The sequence below is a fragment of the Girardinichthys multiradiatus genome, chromosome X, assembly GCF_021462225.1.
Source record: "Girardinichthys multiradiatus isolate DD_20200921_A chromosome X, DD_fGirMul_XY1, whole genome shotgun sequence".
Classification (NCBI taxonomy): domain Eukaryota; kingdom Metazoa; phylum Chordata; class Actinopteri; order Cyprinodontiformes; family Goodeidae; genus Girardinichthys; species Girardinichthys multiradiatus.
Window position 1 is genome coordinate 33924897 of NC_061817.1, and position 15679 is coordinate 33940575.

Consider the following 15679-nt stretch of genomic DNA (forward strand, 5'->3'; position numbering starts at 1 on the left):
TTTGCAGGTAGAACCGTCAAGTTTTTACCTTAAAATGCATATTAGCTGAATTTTTCTGAACACTTAACAGCAGGGGAGGGAGCAGAACAAGTCCTACATTGAACAGCTTTTTATTGTTTTAAAATCAGTATGTAGAGCAATAGCTGCCACCAGAGGGAGCCATCTGTTTAAACAAGGTTAGACATACCCAGGGGTCCTGGAAAGCAGCCAGAAATGCTGCGACATTTAGTAGAACAGTAACTGGGTTGGGTCAAGGCAAAGGTGAGCTTCGGTGAAGCAAAATGAATAAAGCAAATGTAAACAAAACGTAGGGTGGTGGAAAGGTGATATAGCAATGCAAATGCATATATGAAATAGTTAAACAATGTGCTCAAAAAATAAAAAACAAAAACCAGATGAAATGCTCTGTATGAAGGAGAAAATACTCCTTTACTTTATTGAAAAAGAGAAATCAGTTTGAAGAAGCCAGGGATGCAATGAACTGAAACATGAGTTGTGCGGATAAGGCTTCTGCATTTTGCAGATCCCTGGATGCAGGAAATTCAAGAAAAGACCAACTGTGCGGCTTCGCTGATGGTTGTGCTTTTATTCAAACAGGTGTGAACTTTAGAAGTCTGGACGATCCTTCTTCAGTTTGCTGTAATCCGTGTTTACTGCAAAGAACTGAGAACAAACACTAATTTTAGCTCAATCACCTTTTTCACAAAAAAGCAATCACGCAGTACTTGTTTATGCTTAGTTTAAATACAACTTCTAGTTTTAGAGAAATACTATTTTTGATCAGGCTTTAGTTTAAGTTTATAGGATTTGGTCAGCATTAACTAGATTATGTACTTTAATTAATCCTGCTGAAAGAGTTATCCTTAGATTTGCAGCACCTCTGGCACATATCCATTGTCTAAACCTTGAATAAAACCATTGACACGCTGTTATTTTAAAGTGTCAGCAGTGTTATGTTGTGGAAAACCCTTATATTTAGTGTGCTTTTATTTACATGACAGACACAGACCTTGTACTGGTAGTTTGGACTCAGTTTGTTCCAAGGCTCTGGGTTGTTCTTGCGATCCCAACTGAGGAACACAACAGGAATTAGTTTACAGAGAAGGCTACAGTAGGTCACAGACATGCATTTTTTTTTTTTTTTTTTTTTTACTGTGTCACATCAACAGTGCTTACGAAACATCAGGGTTTCTCAGACCCAGACGGGCCAGGTACAGCAGGGACATGGTTGCCCCTCCACCAATGAAGAAGAAAAGGGGGATCAGCTGTTAGAGAAACAGAAATCTTAGCCGGCTGAAAAGATTAAATATGAAAGAACAGAAACCATATCTCTAATTCCAGTGACACCATGTGATACCACAACAGTAACCTACACAAACAGGAAGGCCATCACTGCTTTGACAACACAGGCCGGAACCTCTGGAATCAAACTTGTTTGGCCTGATTACTCTTAGAATGTATTATAATGTCTTTTGTTAAGGCTGCTTTCCATAAGCCAAAAAATGTACTAAATTACAGTTCCCCATAAACAACAGCACTTAGTTTAAGAGGGTTAAACAACTATAAAACAAACATAAAACAGGACCCACATTAAATAATAGGTGATGAACAGGCCTCAGCAGAACTTGACAAATTGAGGTAGGTAAATTATTTCTAGCGTGCAAGCGCAAGAACATATTAGACGTTACAGGAGTGGAATTGGGAACGACTAATTTACAACATTTTCAAATTTTCAACCAATGGCTCTTCAAGAATCACCTAAAGATATAAGCTACTATTTATCTCTGTCGAACTGTTATTTTGGTAATTACTATAAATTATTCTAAAGACACTATAAAGTGTACCTAAAGACTTAGTTTGATTCATAGTTCAGAACTGAGTGGCCTAAATATAACAAATCAAAAATCTTCCTCTGGAAATGTACTGATAGTTGACTTAAAAAGAATACACAATGAAATAAAAAAAATAAAGCAACCACACCAACTGGGATGTTTTCAGACAGCCTTCAGTAATTTTGTTCGACATTAAAAACACAATACAGCATGGCCTCTTGGACAAAAAGGATGACTAACTAGGAAGGGCTCAAGCTAACTAGGTAGCTGTCAGGAAGGAGCGACTGTTTCAGTACATTGTTGCAGTTTTCATTTTGGCTAACCATTAACTACTCTTTAACATGGTGTCGTCTCGTCTCTTAAAGATCAAAAACTGAAATTCTTGATATTAATGTTTTCTTAACATTTACATGAGCAACTTTAAGAATTTCGAACTACATGGTTTTGGAGTCACAAAACAAGCTTTTACCCGTCATCAAGCACGCTAAGCTAAGTTGGCCACAAAAATTCAAAAAAACATCCCGTTTTATTACAAATCCCCAAAACAATCCAATAGTATCGATAAGATTTCAGTACGTACAGCAGGATGGCTTCTGAGTTGCTTGCGAATTGTGAGAAGCATCTTGACGTCTGAAAAGTCCGCTTTATCTCGGAAAAGCAACGGCTTATGTGAAGAAATGCTAAAACTGTCCTTGCTTTAATCGTTCGTCAGGGCGGAAGAAGGGCAATGAGACATCAGAAGGATGCTTTGAATATTTCCTGACAAATCCTAACCTTAAAAATAACAATATATTTTATGTATATTGCCTTCAGTGTTTATCTAACTTTATAGAATAAATTCCAAATAAGTTCACATTATTTTATTAACACGATTCAGAGCTTTTGTTGAAGCGGATTTTTATACAGGCAAAATTGTGGCCAACCGCCTGTTTTCAACCCAAAACGAAGACACCCTTTATTGATGATGCTTTTCTGCTTACACCGAATAAAAACACTACATTTAAGATTAGAACATTACATCAGACGTATGAAAACATTGTTAATACAGAATGTGGGCTTAATGAAAAGTATGTTTAAAATCTGCCTAAAAGTTATTTTTAAAAGGAACTTCATCAGAACACATATTCCAATTTATTGAATATGACTGTACATAATATTATAACATTATGTACATACATAACTATAAACGAATTATTTATTATGAAACAGCTAGTTTAAATAAAACACATAGTTTTGGTTAATTTAGTCCACTTTCTGTGTTTTATTACTAAATCAAGGTGCAGCTGTAATTCAGAAGAAAGATCATAACTGATTAAAAACCCACATAATTTAGCAGGTTCAATCAAATTTAGACTTTAAATAAGTCTTATTCATAATTTCTTCTCAACATAAGAATGTTGACAATTCTATACCACTGCCACTATTTATAATGAATTTGATTAACCTGAAATAAAGCTCAACTGTCGTTTTTCAACCTTTTTTTCACCTTTCCATCGTTTGGGTTGAGTGAGGCACTTTGTTGTAGCATTGGTTGTTTTAAAGTGCGTTATAAATAAAGTAGTAGTAGAAGTAGTGGGTTACAAAGGATCACAGGAGTCTTGTTTTATAAAGTATCAGTCTGGAGAAGAGTACAAAAAGTTCCACAACTATATTTATATACCATGGCACAATGTAGACAGTCATCAATTATTGAAGTAAATGTGGGCCAATAGTGACAATATTTAAACTGTATGTTTCTGGAAAATCATTTAAAATACACAAACTGGTTATGGAGGCTGCTTAAAGGCCAGGAGTGAGTAAATTGTGTTCTACATGAGATTTAAAAAAAATCATGTTTTCTACATATGTCTAGGCTAAGGAATAAGGTTGTGAAGCAGAAGCATTTTCTTCCTAAGAAAACTTCTGGGCCAGGTCTCCCAAAACGCTGTAGGAGAATGTGTTATGGGTAGGTTTTAGGCCACAATTACAAAAAGGTACAAAAGCAACACTGAGCATCAACAAAAAATAACCATTCCCAGAGTGAAACGTGGTGGCAGTGCTATATTCAAGAGTTAGCTCTTTTTCTTCAGATGGAACTGAGGTTTTATGAGGGTGGTTGCAATTAAAAAACTAAATTCAACAGAGAATCTGAGAGCTCATCTAAAGAGGGTTGTGAACAACAAATATCCTCACATCTGATAGAGTTGGAGTATTTTTGCAAAGTAGAGTTGCCAAATATTACCAAGTCATAATGTGAGATTCTGACAGAGTTATTGCTTAAATTAAATGAACAGTTGCTTTACCAAAGTTTTAGTTTAAGGTCTGCACATTTACCTAATCAGACTATCGCTCCTTAGTTTATTTGGTTTTTAGTAAGTTGGATTGTGCAGGGTATATGTTGCATTAAATGTGGAAATAAGGTTTTGAAAGGATTTATCATTGTCTAATTTTTTATGTCACAATAACCTGTCATTTTAAGAGAGATGTACAGACTTTTGAGAGCCACTTTTATCCATTTTGGATTAAAAAAAAAAAGCCATACATTTTCCATCTCAAAATAAAACATTTAAATGTACAATAAATGTTTGTATATTGATTTTGCATCATCTTCTGTATACTCCAAACATAATGAAACCACAGGTAAACAAATTACCTGTAATTTAAGGCTAAATGATGAGTTTTACTCCTTCTACAAACTGAACCAGGAATATCTGTTGCTTTCTACTTATGTTGTGTTTATCTGGGAAGTTGGATCTCAGAATTGCTAATTGATGCACTTAGTGCCCAACTACTTTAGCAATAATGCAATGCATATTCTTCATGTTTCTCTGCATGTTGAACTTCATTAAAAATTAAAAGGCTGTATAGTATTATGTGAAAGAATGAATAGGCTAAACCTGCAAAGATAGCTAGTTAGACTGCAGCCGTCTTGAAGTTCTGGACTGTATACAAAGCAGCCATCTTGGCATATAAAGTTGGGCAGGGACGTGCACAGATAGACGCGAGGTGGTGCTAGAGCACCTGCCCTTCTATCCTATGGACAAAAAAGTGCCCTCCTGAAATCTTTTTTTTTTATATATATAGTGTATAGTGTGGAGCCCAAGGTAAAATTTCTGAATTTAAAGGCCTATACCAGTGTCCCACGTTTTTGAAATTTTGAGCAACAACTAACCCCCCCCTCACCAACACACATACGTGTCCCACCTCGTGTGTCTCTCAACGGGGACGGTAGCAGACAGGTGGACACGCACTCTTAGATTAAATTAGAAGAAATAAATAAATTCAAATCTATATAGATGTAGGTATTGCATTTGCAATAATGGTCCCTGATGACTTCTGTTTTACTCATGTTTTTTTTTTATTGCAAATACGGCCAAATGAGCTGGTTAACATTACAATTCATACACTACTAAAAATACCTTTAATAAAGTTCAGTAAATGTGGGGCATGTAGGCTGTTATATTTTCTACTTCTGTGTGTGTAAGAATGATGATGTGATCAGAGTATTTTAATTTCTAAATAGCAGACATCTTATCAGTTCTCAGGACTTGTAATCTCATTAATTTTTATTCTCTAGGAATCATTTCTGTCATATCACAGTGGCTACATGCAAAAGTATAGTTGATTATTCTTATGATCATATTCTCTGATGTTGGTTTCATTTTGACTATAAAGATTTTACAACTGATTTACACTGTAGAATGGTCACTGGTTACTCACATTTCTGAAGATAACTCATTTAGTGTGACCTACCTGGTAAATTTGGCAGTGTAACCTGCTTTGCTACAACATAAGGTTATTTGGTGCAGAAGACATTTTGTGATAAAAGTACAGAATGATATAGTCAAGACAAACACGTTGTGCTCAGTGTGTAAAAAGAAAAAAAAATGAAGGATAACATAAGTTTCAAATTTGACTCAGGAAGTTCAGGTTGTGAATCAGTAATCTAACTTTAAATCAGTCTATGATCATTTTGTTGCCTTATTAAATCTTAAGAAATTTGTAAAATGCATTCTTGTTCTGAGTTTGTTTTTTTTTTTCCCTGGGTGGTCATTTCCCTAGATCCCACAGGACAGCTTGTTTTGTGGCTGCTTAGTAATACATATAAATTATGTTCATGCGGTGCCTGTAATAAATCTCACACTATAAGGGCAGCTGACAGCTCCATGTGCCGCACAAGGTGCCCTTTTTTTCCACTTGAGCACCTGCCCCCCAAAATGTCTGTGCACGCCACTGAAGTTTGGAATGGGTATAAAGAAAAAATAAAAACCTCCAACATTTTCTTGGAAATCTGAGTTAAAAGGATCCATTTAATAGTTCAAGATTGAAACTCCATTTTTGAGCAGAAAGTTAATACAAACTCAAACTGCATCCATGAATCAGGCAATGCCAATGGATAAGAATGGTTTCTTTTGTTTTTGTTAATGCCATAACAGAACAATTTAAATCTTGTTGCATTAGTTTTAAAATGTCAGTAGGTGATGTCATACTAGGACAAAATCGCCATTTATTGTGATACCTGTTATAAAATGTTTGAGAACATCTGCTGTAAAGCATGGCTTGTAATGGACAAGTTGAGCATAAAACAAGGCCTGGCGAATGCTTGAGACTACAGTAAATTCACACAGCTGACATCTTCACAATGCTGTCATTTCGTTCAGTACTTCTTCCAAAGAAACTTTGGCCCACCCTTCTTTCCAATATGGCTTCAGTTCATTTAGTTCTGTATTCCTCTCTTCAGCCCCACCCGTCAGGGAAATTAATACATTGGTTTTGAGAAGATTAATGATTAACCCAATGACAAATAGGTGCAGTTCTTGAGGCTGAAAAACTAGTCCAAATCATCTGCCCTCTACTATCATTTTTTAAGTTGGCATAAGTCATTTGTGCTAATATGAAGTTTTGACAAAAATTCAATCCGGAAGACTCCTTCCTACCTCAGCCGGTCCAATGGCTCCTCCATGCGTCTCCACCCATCTAATCAGCATCAAGTCCACACCTTCTCTTCAGCCAATCATCTCCAAGGCTTCGCTTTAAAGATCCTCATCGGCAAGATTATCTCGCTCTTCCGCTGAGCTTTGACCCCCCCCCCCCATCTCCTTCTTCTGGACTCACAACTCACAGGCCTCCACCACCAGTCGAATCCCGGGGGGAAGAAATCTCTAATTTAATCCTAAAAATTCTAATATAAGCCCTCATCATTCGCAGCGTTCAGGTCTTCCCCCGGGGTCTGAGCGCCAAATAAATATATATAAAAATAAACTCCTAATAGCCTTTCTTTGTGTTTTCCCTTTGTGAGTCTTACAGGATTGAAATGTTTGGTTTTCTGCATTACATTTACATATCTCATTGGTCCAAAGGACATGATTCCAGAAAGTACTGACCGTGGTTGACTGTGGGTATGAGGTATATATAGTGATATGATGAAGTCCTTTTTCACACTGATAATGCATCTTTCAATTGCGTAATGTTAAAACTTTTTAGATCAATGTCCTGACATGACCAACAAACAACTGGGATCTCAATGTTAAGGTTTATGTCACACTAAGATTCTCTCGATAGAGAAAGAAAAACACAGTTCATTAAAACAATTTCCCTTTTATGGTGAGTTATTTTCATCTTGTATAAAACAAAAACTTTAACAGTTATATTTTACACAACATCAAGCTACATACGAGGTTTTTTTTTTTTTGAATATTTGGATGTTTTCCAAGAAGTAAACTTCTTTTGATATATACACATATTCAAGCGTTAATCTGTAAAGCAAAATGTTGCCAATGTATGGTTCAATGCTGGAAATGTATTTCTGAGGCCTAATTGAGTTCAGCATGTATTTAACAAGAGTTAGCTGGTTTCATTTTCTTTGTCCATCTGAGCACATATTTTTTAGACGTTGCAGCTTATCATAATTGATTCTGGGCTGCATCCATCACAGGACATGTCTCTTGAATTTATGAAGAGCTGCAAACTATGACGACTCATTTAAATATCCGACCATATTTAAAACAGCACATACAGTTACTTCTGTATAAGATATCTGAAAATATTACACTGGTTACAGTCCGTTTTCATTTCCTTTTATGCTTTCCTTGCTGCTCTTTTATGCTTCAGGTACTTTAGTGCTTCTTGGGAGATTTGCCAAATTTAGCATCCAATCCAAGACCTAAAAGCAAGACAGGCAAAGATTGTACTGATGAGCAAAGACAACACAGTACTTAAGCACTTGATTAAAACTAAAATGTACTTTTAGTGTATGTGACAAGTCTTCCTACAATGGATCAAATGAAATAACTAAAGCAATTGACTCTTACCGAGGAACACTAGGATGGTGCCACTCCACTGCATATAAGTCATGACGTTTCCAAATAAAATAACGGAACCAAGGATGGTGAAGAACTTCCTTGTGGTGGTGACGATGGAGCAGGTCAGAGGCCCAAAGTACACCACAGTCATGAAGATAAAAGTCTGCAGCAAGCGACATGGAGGGATATTTTTAAGCATTAGACTGTTTTATTCTTTAAAACATCTTGAATAAAATATTCCCAGCAGTCCTCCCTCCCCACAGTCAACCCACCTGGCCTAAAGCACTCGTCAGTCCAAACAGAAGAATATTGTAGAATATGCTGGGGTGACGTTCTGCAAAACTCAGGAAACTCCACACTTCTCCTGTCCACAAGACGACTGAGGGTAGAGGCGAACACGACATCAATGCCATTTAAGAACCAATTGTCATTGAATACATGGTCACAGTTTCATCTAAAAATATTCTCAGGAAAATCATTCTGGCTGCCCTAAGGTAACAGCACCCCCAAGTGGCTTGATACCATAAAGACGGGGAGATGCGTGCTTGTGAGCGGGTGTGATGAGTCTGTGCATTTTGGGGGCTGTATAATTATTTATTGCACACTAACCAGCATTGACAAAGCATATTTTATAATAAAAGAGTGCATCACACTCATTTTGTGCCTTTGTTTTTATATATGAGAGAGATCCTTCAGTTAATCATATCTAGTAAGCCAAGCTAACAGCTCTTTGGGAAACAGCTTCTTACTGTTTAAAAGTAATTTCTCAGTTAAACTGATTCATCTTCAGGATTTTTGAAAACCTGAGCCAGAAATGGACTCAATAAATGTCTTTGGGACAGGCTGCTAATAAGCAAAGTTGCACTAAACTTCCAGACTTCTCAGTCGATTTTAACCCAATGCTTAAAGTATAAATACAAAAGTTCAATAGGAATGTAATGTGAATATTTCCACAGTTGTCAAGCTTCAGACCTGGAATCTGCAGAAACTGGACGGACGGACACGGTTGGATAGAAATTAAAGTCTGGAAAAAATCTATTTTTATTCATTCCCTATTTAATCCTTAGTTAGTTACATGTGAAAACAACACTAGTTTATTCCTTCAGTTTTTCATGCCTCAAATAGTCAATCATTAAGAGTCTTAACAAACATACTCCTCTGAAAACGATCCAGTACTGGTCTAAAATAAATGAAAGAGAAGCCAAACGTCAAAGGAAAACCTAAAACATTTGGAGAAACATTGCTTTAGACGATCTGATTTGCAAGAAAGAACGTCTCCTTTAAAAGCAAATGCTTTTTTTTTTTAAATTAGGAATATGTATCACTTTATAAATTGCAGCTGCAAGGATTTAAAAGAATGTCACCGTTTTAACCCTTTCATGAAGAATGTCTGCATGCTATAAGGGGGTGATTACTGAGGTAAAAAGTTTAACATTTACAGAATCCAAGTCACTCTTATAATCACTGCTGTTTAGATACTTTTTACTCATTTATTCTCCTAAAAGAAAAAGCTGACTGTTCTGTTCTAACAGCACGTGTTTCCGCAACTTTTGTTCTGGTGACGTTTAAGCCGGTCCTGTAACTGTCTGAGCGTAGTGCAAGTAGCGCTCACCAAACAGAAAGTGCAGCAGGATAAACGCAGGGATGAACTTCCTCTATTGATTATTCTGCTAACAGCTTGAATGCAGGCAGATTTCATCAGCAGCAATATCTACTGCTTTAATTGACAGTGAGAGTCGTGCATTTTTAGCAAAGGTTTTAACATTAAAGGAACATTCTCGAGACATCTGCCATGCGACGGTTTAACCGAGACATACATTTCTCAAATTGGCTTTGACCTTTTGATTCTTATCTTCCAGCTCGTTAGTGCCAGACCTAAAAAAGCCCATCATTACTTAAAGTTTGTTTTATGAGTCTTCTCTCGGAAAATATATTACAGTAATTTCCCTACAGAACCGAGGGCTTTGATGTTCAGGATTTCTTATCTGTAAAGATAACACTCGACCCTATGACTGGACTGAGTTAATTAGTTCTGGCTCCTGAGAAAATTCAGTTCACATTTTATGCTGTAAATGAAGCTAGTTTGGGTTCGGTTTTTGTTTATATAAATTGCCATTTTCTGCAGCATCAAAGCAGAAGCTCATTGAGTAGTTTATGCAGGAATACATATTGATATCTATCAAGAAAACAGCACGATAGAAAAATTAATTGCAAAGATTAGCTGTTCACAGCAAAATGTTATAAAGTGATAGACAGAGTCCGATGGTATGAAACCCAGAATGTTAATAAAAAAATAAAGGTTGACTTTATTTGGATCCTTAAACTTTTATCAGTGGCAAGAACTTATAAATAGGCTCATTAAAAAGTGTTAATAACTTGAAGCTTTTAGAATCAAACTTTCTATATATACACACACATTAAATGAACCAGTGTCAGCGTTTTGTCTGCAGTATGTTGGCAGTGCTGAACAACAAGGTGATTCTGCTCATTAATGTCTGCTCCCTGACAGCAGGAAGGATAATAAAAATCTGTGAAAATGCTCCTGGCACTCAGTGGCGAATATTCAACTTCATGTGCGTTTGGCAGACAGCGCCACTTACTCACCCAGTCCCAGTATCAGGGTGGACCACATGTTGATGTTCAGCATCATGTGGTTGGCACTAGCCTGGAAGCGCCCCCTCATGTGGTCCTGGGCAACACCTGTGAGTCCATCCAATGTCAAAGACACCAACTATGACCGTGCAAGACAAGCATGATGAGTAACATGTAAATGAGTGACAACCACAGACTCAGATAGACGTTGCAATCAGTATGTTTACTCACAAGAAGAATCTCTCCGAAGCCAAAAATGTGGTCATCTGCAACAGCAGAGGCCTTGTTGGGTTTGTAGAGAAACAAAGCTACACCACCAACAATCAGCAGCACACAAAGGTACTTCGCCAGTGAATATCTCTTCCTTAGTATTGTTACACCGAGGATCATCACTTCAAAAAAAAAAGAAGACACAAGAAAGATTGTCACTTTGACCCTAGACACAACCCTCGGCCTTGGACCCTGACAGTAAAACATTTGGCCCAGTGTGAAGTGTGTTTAAATAAAACTGTATGTTGCATTGTGCAGTATATTGTTTTTAAGCAAAGGTTTACAAATGCTCCTAACTCCATGAATCCCAGAAATTTCAGTCTTGATTAATTTCAACCGATCTTTCTCCAGGGTGTAATAAATATACAACGTTGGACTGAAATGGTGTTTAAAAACAAAACGTTTTAATTTATTGTTGGTTTTCACTGATCCGCACTGATTCAAAACTCTACATAATCACATAATTGTGTTAAGCTCCATAAATATCTGGTTAAATGCTCTTTAGCAACTCCTGGCCGACTTTCACCCATCTTCTTTGGAACTGGTAGGGCTCATTTAAATTGGTTAGTTTCTTGGCACAGACCGGGCTTTTAGCCATAGTCAAATTTTCCCTAGGGGTTGAATATGGGGTTAAGTCTGGACATACTAATTTCCTGGGTCCCGACTAGGACAGTTCATCTGCAGGTGCCTGGGAATTCCTAAAAAAAGATTGTCTCAACCTGTGTAAAACTAAAAGTCTCCTTCTCAGATCTTCACTGTGCTGTTTGGATTCCCACATTATTCTAGAGTTTTGGTCAATCCAATAAGTCCTAGTAAACAAATCTTTTTTATGCTTACAAAGACAAACTACTAGTGGCAATTATGATCACAAAGCAGAAGATAATTGTCCTCAGCTTTGTCAAGCTTAAAGTCATTTAGGAACATTCATTGCCAATTATTAGAATCTTGGTTAAATGTATCAACATATTTGACCCTGTGTTGGATTAGAAAAGACACAATAAACTAAATCAATACAGCTGTATGTTAGACAATTAGTCTCTGGAAAAAGAACAGAACAAATACATCTTTAAAACCTACAAATTTTGAAGCTCAAACACAAAGAATACTGCAGGAGTAAGCTTCTGATTGCAACTGTACGTAGCACTATAGAGTCCATCAAAAATGTATTGATTGAGAATTTAAACTTAAAAAGATGTAAATCCTTCTACTTTGATGATGATTAGGTTCCTTTAAGTTTTTAAAACACCATATTATTACATTTAGAGGTTTACACCCTAGGTAATACTTAAAAACCATCCCAAAGTATTTAAAACTTGAGTTTTACAGAACCACTAATTAGCTGCTGATACACCTACTCTGCAGAACACCTACGTGTTTTGCAACCAGTTTTTTCCTGCATATATATGGTACCATCTACGATATAACCACACATATTCAAGCATCCATTACTGCATACAGAAATCACTTACTTTAATAAAACATACATGCAACTGCATACTAATCTTCAAGCTTTAAGTTGCACAGCACACCTTGTCTGTTATGCATTTTATATGTAACAAATTCCAAAATACCTGGGATGGGCTTGCAGGATTTCCCCAACACCTATAACAACAAAAAAACTGCTTTAGGATATCTGAGAACACAGCTAATATACAAATCCAGACCAGTTAAAGTAAGTTCCTAACTCAAGTACATTTTAATGGAGAAAACTCACCTGTGTGGGATAGTTGACATACTGAAGGGCAGAGTTACTGGAAACCATTGCTCCAAGATAGGAGAGGGAACACAGGCCATAGAGCCAGCTCTTGGTGTGATCCACTTTGGAGCTTTCAAAACACTGGATCACTGTTTAAAAACAGATACAAAACATTTTAGAAACAAACTTATTTACATTGTACAAAAACTGAAAAAAAAATAGGCTTGTGATCAAACTTTTAAGATTAAATTATTGACTTTTGTTTTTCACTGAAATGTTTTTGGCGTAAAATCTGCAACTTGACAGAATACTTACACAGCTTTGCAAAAATACCATTGATGATGCACTGGATAAAGACCAAAGTCTGTGCAAAAGTAAACTTCTCCCCACTGTAGTTACCTCGGGTGCTGCAAGAGTCAGACAAACAGGACTGAAGAACAGACTGCCGAATAACAATTAGAAAACTGCAACTGCAGTCGTTGACATGCACGAGCATGAGCTAAGGGAGTATTTTCATTATGAAGCCATTTTTCATTAAAAATACATTTTACCAGCCATCAGGCAGGTTTTAGATTGTAATCATGGCAAAGAATGACATTGTTAGGAAATAGTGATGTTAGCAGTGTCTAAAAACATTGACTACAAACACTGGTAATTATCTGAAACCAGGTATGATCTGCAGTCCTTTCATGGGTAGCATGCCACCTGTGAAAGGCCTTGCTGTGTATAGAACCTGAGGTCCTACTGTTTTCCATATTCTCCCTAGAAAACTACTCCAAGATTTTACAACTTGATGCTTTAATTAACTGTAAGAAAAATATTGAAAAGTTTTCCCTCCAAATCTGTTTAACTACAGAAATACGCTGCCAACAAGCAATCTGTGGTATAAAATCTGGATGGATTAGCAATAATTTCTGCCTGTAAAGTGGTTTGATTGGGTCAATTTTAATTTAATAAGCAATTAATTCCACCTGAACAAAGATTTGTTGAAAAGACAGAAAAGGTGATTATGCTCATGTAAAATGTGGTGGATTCATTTCCACACAAAGACAACTACTGGTGTCTAAATAAAAATATGCTAACACTTTGGACAATACACACGACCAGTTACAGGCACAAAAAGACATTCAATGCAAAAGTATTCATACCTAAGAAATGTTTTCATAAGTTTGAATTAACCGTCCCATGAAAGTATGTCATTCCCTGGGACAGAAACCAGGGAATAAATAAAAATAAAGACTAATTTTCAAAGGTGACCAATACCACAAAAAATGATGAAATGACAGATTTCTGGATTCAGTTTAAATAACATGTAAGAAACTTTAAGAGACACATTAATTACACAACCTGACCACATTTTATGCTATTTGAATCAAGGCAGTAAAAGTTATCCAAAAATAAAATTAAAAATGACCCCAAGGAAGAGTTATTGGGTCCATAGAAGAGAGAGCTTTTTTTTTTTTTTTTTTTTTTTGTCTAATGTATCGAGTATTAAACGTTAGAAACATTTCAAGAGGATAGGGGTTTTCCGAGATTTGAACCTTTTTAAAGTCCAAGGCTTAAACCCCAGAAGGCTAATTAATAACAGTTTCAATCATTAGCAAAATGTAATACACCAGGTACAAATGAGTCATCGAAATACACTCTGTACAAGACAAAACAACAGTGTTAGTTCACCAAACAGACAGCTAACTGTTAGCTACTTACATTGTTTCCTGCAGTATTCCGTAATAAAAATAACACACGAAGACTCCAAGAAAGCAAACGATGAAGCGTATCCGCATATTGTCCCACAACGAGACCGGCTTCCCCGCTCCCTTTCCCGCAGCCATGCTGCTCTCCACTAGCCCGGGCAGGTTCACCGACACCGCTCCACTCTCAACTCCCCTTATACCGGCGTCCCGCTCCACTATAACCGCTGGGAAGACCCGGAAATGCTGCTGTTAGATTTCTATTTAATCCCGCGGATAAAAGTTTTACTGGTATTTCTGCAACCGCACCGTGGCTGTTAGTTACCAAAGCTTTAACAGTCAGTTTTTATAATCAGACTGTCAGCGGCTAACTATCACGACATTTTTGTTGTTTATACCTTGATTAATCTTAGTAATATTCAGTTTATGAAATTAAATAATGTGCAACAGAAAAAGACAGAATACGCAAACCATCAATGCAGTAGCAATTCGTATTTTCATCGAGTAATAATTTATATTTAGATGTAAAACAAATCCAGCTGGGTGAAAAAAATCAAGGACCCCAGAGTGTCATCATGTTAGCCTGAGTGCTTATAGCTTCATAAAATAAATATTAATTATCAGTGAGTGCTTGTGGGGTTTATTTACGTTTGGCCAAACTGATTACTTTATCGTGAAAAAACCTGCAATATTACTAATGATAACAGTATTTAATTGGGTATGTTTTGTATACCGGCAAAACGTAAGGACAGCTAAAATTAAATAGGTGGTCATTCTTGAATTAGTAGTGTCGGGATGTGGATTGATTTGATTGGTCCATGTAAGTATTAAAGGTTCACTATGAGCCAATCATAACACAAACCGCAAATCCACGTGTCGAACAAAGTGGCACAATAATATTAATAAAAGTGAAATAATATTAATAAAAGTTATCGCAGTGGTTAATATAATATTCTTTGAAAACAGACATGTGCTGACAATATGTTCCTTGAAAATAAGGCTTTGATATCAATAAGTTGCCTGTAATTCCACAAATATTGTACAACAGGATATTTACCCTTAATTTTTCTCTTATTCTAAAACAATTAATAATACCACCAGCTCCGTATTTTGATGTATGTTATCTCTTTATTTAACACTGCGTGGAACGATTCAAACCAACTTACACAGTCCAGGAAAGTATGAAAATTAAAATTTGGTTTAAGTCTTAATAAATATGGATAAAAATAAAACAAAAATCTCAGTGTTTCCAATCTATTTCCTACTGGACTTTGTAACAGAGGCACATCTATTAAGAAAAAATAAAATAAAATAAAC

At 36.3% G+C, this 15679-nt stretch overlaps 2 protein-coding genes across 2 annotated transcripts; both read right to left on the bottom strand.

Annotated features, from left to right (window-relative positions):
- Positions 1-401: 401 nt before the first annotated feature.
- Positions 402-2570, bottom strand: LOC124863526 (cytochrome c oxidase subunit NDUFA4-like). The gene is made up of 4 exons (XM_047357934.1): positions 2413-2570; positions 1177-1265; positions 1010-1070; positions 402-663 (listed from the first exon to the last, which is right to left on the bottom strand). Exons 1-4 carry the CDS (start codon positions 2452-2454, stop codon positions 607-609), a joined length of 249 nt encoding a protein of 82 aa, XP_047213890.1. The 5' UTR covers positions 2455-2570; the 3' UTR covers positions 402-606.
- Positions 2571-7393: 4823 nt separating this feature from the next.
- Positions 7394-14889, bottom strand: LOC124862439 (solute carrier family 35 member B1-like). The gene is made up of 9 exons (XM_047356340.1): positions 14379-14889; positions 12987-13078; positions 12690-12820; positions 12547-12577; positions 10937-11097; positions 10718-10844; positions 8386-8492; positions 8123-8276; positions 7394-7974 (listed from the first exon to the last, which is right to left on the bottom strand). The coding sequence occupies exons 1-9, from the start codon at positions 14501-14503 to the stop codon at positions 7928-7930; spliced, it is 975 nt and encodes a 324-aa protein (XP_047212296.1). The 5' UTR covers positions 14504-14889; the 3' UTR covers positions 7394-7927.
- Positions 14890-15679: the final 790 nt, after the last annotated feature.

Excerpts from the sequence above, each read along its gene's own strand:
- LOC124863526 (XM_047357934.1), bottom strand. The coding sequence starts at position 2,454 with ATGCTTCTCACAATTCGCAAGCAACTCAGAAGCCATCCTGCT. Across the intron at positions 1,266-2,412 it reads AACTCAGAAGCCATCCTGCT|CTGATCCCCCTTTTCTTCTT; the intron begins GTACGTACTGAA and ends TTTCTCTAACAG. Across the intron at positions 664-1,009 it reads GTCCAAACTACCAGTACAAG|TTCTTTGCAGTAAACACGGA; the intron begins GTCTGTGTCTGT and ends GTTTGTTCTCAG.
- LOC124862439 (XM_047356340.1), bottom strand. The coding sequence starts at position 14,503 with ATGGCTGCGGGAAAGGGAGCGGGGAAGCCGGTCTCGTTGTGGGACAAT. Across the intron at positions 12,578-12,689 it reads ATGTCAACTATCCCACACAG|GTGTTGGGGAAATCCTGCAA; the intron begins GTGAGTTTTCTC and ends TTGTTGTTATAG. Across the intron at positions 11,098-12,546 it reads ATCCTGCAAGCCCATCCCAG|TGATGATCCTCGGTGTAACA; the intron begins GTATTTTGGAAT and ends TTTTTTTTGAAG.